This window comes from Etheostoma spectabile, unplaced genomic scaffold (genome assembly GCF_008692095.1).
Source record: "Etheostoma spectabile isolate EspeVRDwgs_2016 unplaced genomic scaffold, UIUC_Espe_1.0 scaffold00003411, whole genome shotgun sequence".
NCBI classification, from domain to species: domain Eukaryota; kingdom Metazoa; phylum Chordata; class Actinopteri; order Perciformes; family Percidae; genus Etheostoma; species Etheostoma spectabile.
Window position 1 is genome coordinate 1 of NW_022603023.1, and position 10000 is coordinate 10000.

Here is a 10000-nt window from a genome sequence, read left to right on the forward strand (position 1 = left end):
CACACTCTGATATCTCTCCATTAGTGCACGTATAGTACTGAGCATGTGTGTAATAACAACAGAGTGTAAATTGTAATTTCCCCTCTTATTATTAATTCCATAAATAATTTTTTGATTGGTCAAAATTGTATGATGGTATGGAAGCATAGACTATCTATCCGTCTGTCCATCCATCTATCTTTGCCTTGGTCCGTCCGTTTTCTGTCCGTCCGTCTGTCTGTCTGTCTATCTGTCCTCTGTCTATCAGTCTGTCTATTTGTCTGTGCCTCTGCTCTATTCAGTTTTCTGTCCGTCTGTCATTCTGTCTGTCTGTCTGTCTGTCTATCTGTCCCTCTGTCTATCGTCTGTCTATTTGTCTGTGCCTCTGTACGTTGTTCTTCGTCTGTCTGTAACGTCTTCTGTTCTGTCTGTCTGTCTGTCTATCTGTCTTCTGTCTATCGTCTGTCTATTGTCTGTGCCTCTGTCCTTCCGTTTTCTGTCTCTCTGTCTGTCTGTCTGTCTAGCGTCTGTCACTAACTAAGCTGTCTGCCAGTCTGTTGTCCGTGTGTCCGTCCATCTGTCTGTCTGTCGTCTGTCCTAACCCTAACCCTATAGCTTTAGCCTGGCTGTGCTGATGAAACTACCTAAGCACTAACTAAGCAAATATGTCAAGAATCTCAGGACATAAACACTGCCCACGGAGTTGGAGGAGGAACACACACAACAGAATGGAAAAGGTAAACAGGGAGGCTTAATCGAGTGTTTGTGTATACACAAAAAACTGAACTTCATGGTATGATTACAGTGTCAAAGCTATTAAAGGAAAGTACCGGGAAATTAAGCTTAACGTTAGTCATGCAGGACGTGGAATTCATATGCCCGCTGATTGAATTCCTATCAGACACACACCAATCACAGCCATTCTCACATCAAGGGCGTCCTTTTAAATGGGACTCCTGTCTCACTGATCACTGCTTCACACACTGCCGCTGCTGGCAACGTTATACCTCCACCACAGCCTCCACCTCCTAGTTCAGAGTCCTAACATGACTCAATGTCCTGTTGTCTCGGGGTCAAATTTGACCCATTTTCAAAAAATGTCTATGTCAGAAATTGCCAAAAATGAACATGGATGGTTCCCATTTAATGCTCTTCTTAAGTAAAATGAGGGCCAGTACACTACTTTCATTAAATTTTGGCTGTCAATTTATAGCATATAGCTCAACACTGAGGTTTAGTCTCCAAGAATAGGTGGATTCCAAGAATATGTGCAAAACTCGTATAGTGGAAAAAAAAAGCGTCAAATGTAAAGTGACAAAAATGACAGAAAAAGGGTCAAACACGTAGGAAAAAAAACACAATGTCAAAAAGCACAACACAATGTCAAAAAAGCAACAAAAAAGGAGAAAAAACTACTTAAAAATAATTAGAAAAAAATAATGTGACAATAATAAGAAATGTGAAGCTTAGAAAGTGAATAAGCGGGGGAAAAAAACGAACAATAAAGTGCAAGATGTTGAAAAAAAAATAGTTTTCAATGTCTTTCTTTCTTCTTTTTACCCGGGGGGTTCTGTATGGTGCTCCCTGCTTCAGCTTAGCATGCTGCTTGGCTGCTCCAGGGAGCATTATCAAGAGTGGAGCCATCGGTGCCAAGCATAACTGGATTTTCATTTGTTCAATACATGGTTAAATCTATGATGAGAGTGTTCCTGACTGAAATAGAAACTGTAGCTTGTGAACACACTTCAGGGCTCTGGCATGCTAACCTCCTCTCCCTGAGCTGCTGTTTTTAATGGACCGAGGGAGGTTTGCTTTGGCTACAGAAACAAACGACCTCTGACCCTGAGCTCAGACCTACCCGAACTGACTTTTTTAACTTTTTCAATCCCACCCCCTAGATGACTACGGGATGCTGCTGACGGCCGAGATGCTGCTGGAGGAGTGCCTGCAGGAAAACCTCGACCTTTTACGGAGCTCCACCCCTTTGATGGACAAGGCCCAGCCCAGACTGGGCCGTGCCAAAAGCCACCTTAACACCGTCCTCAGCCGAGGCCGTCTCACGGTCAGTCTAATCTGGGTTCAACCTACAGTCCCAGTAACACTTATTTTCTTTATTTATCTGCTGAAACTGTTATGGCACTGTGCACAGGAAGCAATTTGTACAAATATCTTCCTTTGTGTTGCTTCAGTTTTTGCCTAACCATTTCCTTCCTCTTGTCCTCCAGCCCAGGTATCTGAACGAGGCTCTTCTGCTGATGGCTAAAGTGCACTTTGTGCAGGGTCGCTACCGCGACGCCCAGGGCATGTGTGCCAGGGTGGGACTGGAGGAGCTGACCCAGAACGAGCAGCCGACCTACCACCTCCGCCTGCTGGCCGAGGCTTTTGTGATCAAAGGTACCAGGCACCTCTAGAGAGCTAAAGGGGACACATTGTGCTTGTTTTCAAGTTCATACTTGTATTGTATTGGGTTTGTACATCTTCATACGTATTGGGTGTTTTTTAATGTTCAAAAAACACATTATTTTTCTAATGCTGTGTGTCTAAATATATATCTGCCTGGTGGTCTCCCCAGCCGACCATGCTGAAATAAAAACCATGCAGCATGCACAGTTACAAAAATTCAATACTTACGAAGCGTTCATGCTGGAAACGATAGAGGTAGTGAGGTCATTTTATGGCTAGCGCACCTTGTGCAGGGAACACCACAGGGACCATAAACCAAGGGTTAGTCTGCTCTGATAAAGAGGCAAAGTCCCTCCCCTACCGGTGGACCCCATGAGACCTTATTTCGGGAAAAAATATAGGGTTGTGAATAGGCCTAAAGAATATTCAATACATTCTGGTAAGAAACACTGAATGTCAAGACAAGCCAAAGCCTTTTGTTACCTGTCACTGGGATTTCCGTCTTTTTGGACATCCTCTATCAATCAATCAGTCAAAATGTATTCATATATCACTTTACAGCAACCAGCAGGTATCCAAAGTGCTTAACATCAGAAACCAAGAGTAAAAACACATGGCATTCAATAGAAAGAGTGAACATAGAAAACAGTAAAATCAGAAAAGGTTGCAAAGAAACAGAAGAATGAAATTGTCACACCACTGCTACGTATTAAAAGCCAGACTCAACAGATATGTTTTAAATTTGGACCAAAAAAGAGCTACATCTGCAACAGTGTGAATATCAGTGGGGAACTTTCCAGGTGCAGCAACTGCAAAAGCCTGACCCCCCCACCGTTTATACCTGGACCTTGGGACTTCTAAAACAACTGTTTGAAGACCGCAATGACCGGTTGTGCTCCCGCAAAGTTAGAATTTCAGACAAATACTCTGGGGCCAGACCATTTAAAGCCATAAAAACAAACAATAAAATCTTAAAATTTATTCTAAAACGCACCGAGAGCCAATGCAGGGTGTAATTAAGGGGGGTGAGATGTGCATGTCTAGATTTTGCACAAGTTAAAGGCGTGAGATGGACGTCTGATTCAACAACATAGAGAGCATTACAGTAGTCCAACCTTGAACTAATAAAAGCATGAATGGCCTTTTCTGGGTCATGCCTGTACAGCATGGGTCTCAAACTCGCGGCCCGGGGGCCAATTGCGGCCCGCGGGATGATATTTTGTGGCCCCCTACTTGACATCAAAGTTAAGTGTTAGTGTGGCCCGCACGTTCTGAAACTTTTTGTCATTGCGCTTGTCACTTATGGGCTACCGTAGTAGCCCATAAGTAGTTGCTGTAGTTGACAGCAGCGTAATGGTTGTCAAGCTAGCTAAGTACCCTTTGCGGCAAATGCCTGAGGTTTGTCAATGTGATGTCTGTTGTTGTGAAATGCACCAACCATATCAGATCTAGGGGCTTAAAGCACCGGCAGTTCCGCGCCCTTTTGGAGGAAATAGAGGGGTTTTTTGGAATACTTGATGCGGCCCAGCCAAACCCAGACTCTACTTCCAGCGGCCCACAAGTAAGTTGAGTTTGAGACCCCTGCTGTACAGGAAATATTTAACTTTAGCCAGCAGACGAAGCTGAAAAAAAGCTCATTCTTACAACATTACTGATCCGCTTGTCAAATTTCATGTTGAAATCAAAAGTAACCCAAGATTTTGACAGCTGAACTAGTGTAAGATGCCAAAGCTCCCAAACTCAAAGCTGGACTATTTTGCATGTCTGAAGTACTGAAAATAACACACTCCGTTTGATCTTCATTCAAATTAAGAAAGTTGTCAGAAAGCCACAACTTAATGCCAGTGATACAACTATCAGGGAGTTTATAGGCAAATAGATTTGTAAATCATCTGCGTAGCAATGAAAAGACAGGTTGTGCTTTCCTATAATAGCCCCTAAAGGCAGCATATATAAAGAAAACAGAATGGGGCCAAGAATGGATCCCTGGGGTACCCCACAAGGAAGAGGAGCAACTAACGAGGAGAGGTCACCAATTATGACAGAAAAGCTCCTATTTGCCAAATAAGAGCTAAACCATTTGAGTGCCGAGCCTCTAATGCCCACAATGCTCAAGGCGAGAGAGGAGGACTGCATGGTCCATTGTGTCAAACGCCGCTGTGAGGTCCAAAAGGACTAAAACAGTGTGCATCTACAGAAAAGGCAATATCATTATGTACTCCCAACAGTGCAGACTCAGTACTGTGAAACCAGATTGGGATTTTTCAAACAGAGTTCTGTTGTAAGTTCTGTTTTTTCCAAAACCTTTGAAAGAAAAGGCAGACTGGTCTAAAATTAGACAACACTGTGGGGTCACTAGCCACTAGTCCATTAGTGCTGCACAGTTCACTTTTTAAGCAGAGTCTTAGGTAGGCTGAGGAAGTACTGAAGACTGGCATGTTTCCCTAAAAAAACACAAGCAAGACTGAACAGCTCCCTGCATACATTTCCTTGATGATTCCATTCCTAAACCCTTTGCTAGAACTTATCACAGACATAAAATCATAATGACCTTGTATGGGGTTTGGAAGTGGAAGGGAGGGGGATGGACTGTGAATGTAACACGGATGGAAAACATCAGCATGATTGGATAGTTATGTCAGTAAACCCCGCTAGAGTCTTAACCTCAGCTTGTTTATAACACTTAAAGATGTGAAATTGAAAAATGTGGTGCACAAAGCAGTGTGTCTCCAGCTGCCTCACCTATGCAGTTGAAAGTAGGGTAATTTTTGTACCTCCTATAAATGTAGTAGTAGTAGAAGTATCTATCAGATTGGCTTACTTCCTGTATAAATGTAGTTAACAGGAGGGTAGCTCATTTGGTTAAGTAGAAAATATCTATCAGAATGGACTTATTCCTCTATACATGTAGTTAAAAGTGCATTCTGTCAGGTAGGAAGTATCTATAAGAATGGACTACTCCCTCTATAAATGTAGTTAAAAGTATTCTGTCAGGTAGGATATATCAATCAGAATGGACTACTACCTCTGTAAATGTAGTTAAAAGTATTCTGTCAGGTAGGAAATATCAATCAGAATGGACTACTACCTCTGTAAATGTAGTTAAAAGTATTCTGTCAGGTAGGAAATATCAATCAGAATGGACTACTACCTCTGTAAATGTAGTTAAAAGTATTCTGTCAGGTAGGAAATATCAATCAGAATGGACTACTACCTCTGTAAATGTAGTTAAAAGTAGGGTAGCTCATAATGTCAGGAAGGAAGTATCCATCAGAATGGACTTATTCCTCTGTACATGTAGTTAAAAGCGCATTCTGTCAGGTAGGAAATATCTAACAGAATAGACTACTACCTCTATAAATGTAGTTAAAAGTATTCTGTCAGGTAGGAAATATCTATCAGAATGGACTACTACCTCTATAAATGTAGTTAAAAGTAGGGTAGCTCATAATGTCAGGAAGGAAATATGTATCAGAATGGACTACTACCTCTGTAAATGTAGTTAAAAGTCTTCTGTCAGGTAGGACATTTCTAACAGAATAGACTACTACCTCCATGAATGTAGTCAAAGTGTATTCTGTCATAATATCTATTAGAATGGAATACTACCTCCTATAAATTAAACTAAAAGTAGGATAGCTTATTCTCTCAGGTAGGAAATGGACTACTACTTCTATAAATGTAGTGAAAAGTAGGGTAGCTCATTATGTCAGGAAGGAATTAGCTAACAGAATGGACTACTACCTCTATAAATGTAGTTAAAGTATTCTGTCAGGTAGAAAATATCTTTCTGAATGGACTACTACCTCTATAAATGTAGTTAAAGTAGTCTGTCAGGTAGGAAATATCTTTCAGAATGGACTACTACCTCTATAAATGTAGTTAAAGTAGTCTGTCAGGTAGAAAATATCTTTAAGAATGGACTACTACCTCTATAAATGTAGTTAAAGTAGTCTGTCAGGTAGGGAATATCTTTCAGAATGGACTACTACCTCTATATATTAAATTAAAAGTAGGATAGCTTATTCTGTCAGGTAGGAAACGGCCTACTTTCTCTATAAATGTAGTCAAAAGTAGGGTAACAACACGTAATTAATAATATACCTAAGAATAGATTCACAGTAAAGTAATAACATAAAGTCCTTAAGGGAACAGATCTCCATACAGATGCTGTTTTAAAAACCAGTGTGATTGTGAGTCATATGTAATGGAAGCCTTTACTGTTACTCACAGTCACACATGCTCACAAGCTGTCTGAAGTTTTGATAGCAGGTTATTTTGGGGTCACTTAAAACATGTGTTTTTTTCAGTCAGATACATACGGAAGAGGATTAGGGCCACTGGTGAGAAAATGTATGTAAATTCTGACTTTATTCTCAGAATTCTGACTTTATTCTCAGAATTCTGACTTTTTTTAATTCTGAGATTAAAGTCCAAATTCTGACTTTAATCTCAGAATTTTGAGAATAAAGTCGAAATTCTGAATTTATTCTAATAGTTGTGACTTTATTCTCAGAATGCTGACTTTATTCTCAGAATTCTGACTTTTTTTAATTCTGAGATTAAAGTCCAAATTCTGAATTTATTCTAAGAATTCTGACTTTATTCTCAGAATTCTGACTTTATTCTCAGAATTCTGACGTTTTTAAATTCTGAGATTAAAGTCCAAATTCTGACTTTAATCTCAGAATTTTGAGAATAAAGTCGAAATTCTGAATTTATTCTAATAGTTGTGACTTTATTCTCAGAATGCTGACTTTATTCTCAGAATTCTGACTTTTTTTAATTCTGAGATTAAAGTCCAAATTCTGAATTTATTCTAAGAATTCTGACTTTATTCTCAGAATTCTGACTTTATTCTCAGAATTCTGACGTTTTTAAATTCTGAGATTAAAGTCAAAATTCTGAATTTATTCTAAGAATTCTGACTTTATTCTCAGAATTCTGACTTTATTCTCAGAATTCTGACGTTTTTAAATTCTGAGATTAAAGTCAAAATTCTGAATTTATTCTAAGAATTCTGACTTTATTCTCAGAATTCTGACTTTATTCTCAGAATTCTGACTTTATTCTCAGAATTCTGACTTTATTCCCAGAATTCTGAGATCAAGGTCAGAATTCTGAGAATAAAGTCAGAATTCTGAGAATAAAGTCAGAACTAACATCATTTTTCACCAGTGGCCCTAATCCTCTTCCGTAGATCTTTAGCATTTTGTCCTTTTTTTACTCATTGAATAGCAGCCAAATGAACAGTAGAGGTCACATCCACACAGCATTACAACTGTCTGCTTCCTTTGAGCTCTGGTTAATCTTGTTACGGTCATAATCATCGTCGTGTCATTATAGTCTCTGTTTCCTAATAAAGGACAAAGAATTTCGATTTGAAATCCACTAAATTATAATTGCAATGGATCGACTCTCACATGCTGCTTGAGAAAACAGATCAGATCCTTTGGGGCTTGCCAAGCTTCTTCCCATGGTTTTCTTGTGTACATATTCCATATTGTTGTGGGAATGAAGTCAGATGTGAATATTTGGATGATGATGTCTTGTCTTTCAGCAGCTGTCTGCTCATTTGATTAAGCCTGGCGTCTGGCGTCTGGCCGGAGGCTGCTGTCCATCCCAGGCCTCCTGCAGTCTAAAAATGTTCCGTTTATTTGTACCAATAAGTCCACTAACGGACATCAGCCCTGCTCACTTCTTCCTCTGTAGTCATGCATTAGCAGTGCGTCCATCGGCACAGCACAATATGCTGAGGAAGTAGGGAAAGTACATAAAAGACATGTAAAAGACACATTTATTATTTAAATGTTTATTTTTGAGTATTCAGACCCCTGATTAACTCTTTTACTTTTCAATGAAAGAAAACATCTTCCTTTACACGTGACTATAAACCCTCTATCAACTGAAAATTATAGTTCTCATAGACTGTACATTGTACATGATTTTCTGTATCTGGTGCATTCACTGCATTGCCTGGTATCAGCATGCTAACTTAGCCAGCAGTATGTAGTAGCCCACAATTCCCCATGTGTTTGATGTTGGATAGTGGTCTAATGGTTTAAGGGTATGATGGTGCCCATGGTCTCTCCTTGTCCAGGTCTGTCTCTGGACCACCAGACAGTTTCTGCATCGTCCCGTGTCCGCCTGTCAGAGAGGGAGGAGGAGTGTCTGTCCTGTTACCTCAGGGCTTGTGACGCGGCCCTGTCCTACCTGCAGGAGCTCGATAAGGTGGAACTACATACTTGTTGAACATGCATTCTATGTGTGCATACTTTATGAGTGTGTGTGTGTGTGTGTTCATAACGTCACTGGCGTTGAAAGTAGAAATCTGTGTGTGCGTGCATGAATGAAGTACAGCTCTGTCAGAGGAGATTGTGTGTGTTCCCCAATTTTCTTCATGCTTGAGTTTACAATTTATCTCTTATTTACTGGTTCCCAGCTCTGTTTATTTCAATATATTTTATACTTTAAGTTCTTTCAACATTTTACGTCACATATACGGTATGTAGTATTTGGTCATATTTAGTGGTTCTGTATCTGTCGTGTAAAGTAGCAAAGCACATTTAATTTGGTACTTGTACTTTACTTGTAGTTCCATTTCACATTGTAACTTGACTTCATAAATACATGAAGTCAAGTATGAAATCCCAGTTATGTACTGTATAGCTGCTGGTTACTTTTCAGACTAAAATGTGATCAGTGTATGAAATATGATGCATTCTAATGGATTAAACGACACAAAAGAATATAGAGTGGTTATAATTAGCTTTACCTTATTAACATGCTATAGTTATGATCCAATAACATAATAATAAGGGTAATTCTGCATAATTGACACTGTATGTTTTGTTGTACATCTGTACTTTTACTTGGTGTAAAGTTTTGAATGCAGGGCATTTACTTGTAATATTTGCATGTATGTATGTATGCATGTATGCATGTATGCATGCATGTATGTATGCATGGATGTATGCATGGATGTATGCATGCATGCATGCATTCATGCATGCATGCATAAATGTATGTATGTACGTATGTATGCATGTACTGTATGTATGTATGTATGTATGTATGTATGTATGTACTGTATGTACTGTATGTATGTATGTATTTATGTATTTATGTATATGAATTGAAAGGTGTAAATACAGTGAAAATACACTTTGTTGTGCATGTATTTTCAGATTTCAGTGACAACACCCCACACCAAAACAGCCAAAGCCAGTCTGGCTCCATCACCAGTGGATATCGACCTGGGCTACTTCCTACAGGCTTCCTTACAAAGTGCTTACCTTTGTCTGCTGCAGAGGGGGTGAGCCCACCTACCTTACTTACACATAACTCATACACAGTGCCTGGCTTCTTTTATGCAAAGTTGCTCCGTAAACCATTGGCATGTTCCGTTAAAGGTACTCAAAAAGCAAAAAAAGCACCTGGGGTTGTAAAAGAAAGTCTTCAAATTGATATTTTTTTTACATTGTTGGTTGTTAGCCTTTTATAGTTTCCACCTGGAAGTCCTAATTCACTGGTTATGCACTGATTAATGGCTGATTAATGGCTGCAGTCTCGGCTAATCTGACATGGAGTAATGGAGGAAAACCTTGGGCTTTTCTGC

The 10000-nt window shown here is 39.5% G+C and overlaps 1 protein-coding gene across 1 annotated transcript in view; it reads left to right on the plus strand.

The window, feature by feature from the left end:
• Nucleotides 1–1877: 1877 nt before the first annotated feature.
• Nucleotides 1878–10000, plus strand: part of LOC116676533 (tetratricopeptide repeat protein 7A-like) — a gene marked incomplete at its 5' end in the record, with an annotated part of 29568 nt that continues 21445 nt past the window's right edge. The window contains 4 exon segments of the mRNA XM_032507580.1: nt 1878–2041; nt 2205–2373; nt 8483–8613; nt 9570–9697. Of these exon segments, the coding sequence (XP_032363471.1) occupies nt 1878–2041; nt 2205–2373; nt 8483–8613; nt 9570–9697 (592 nt within the window).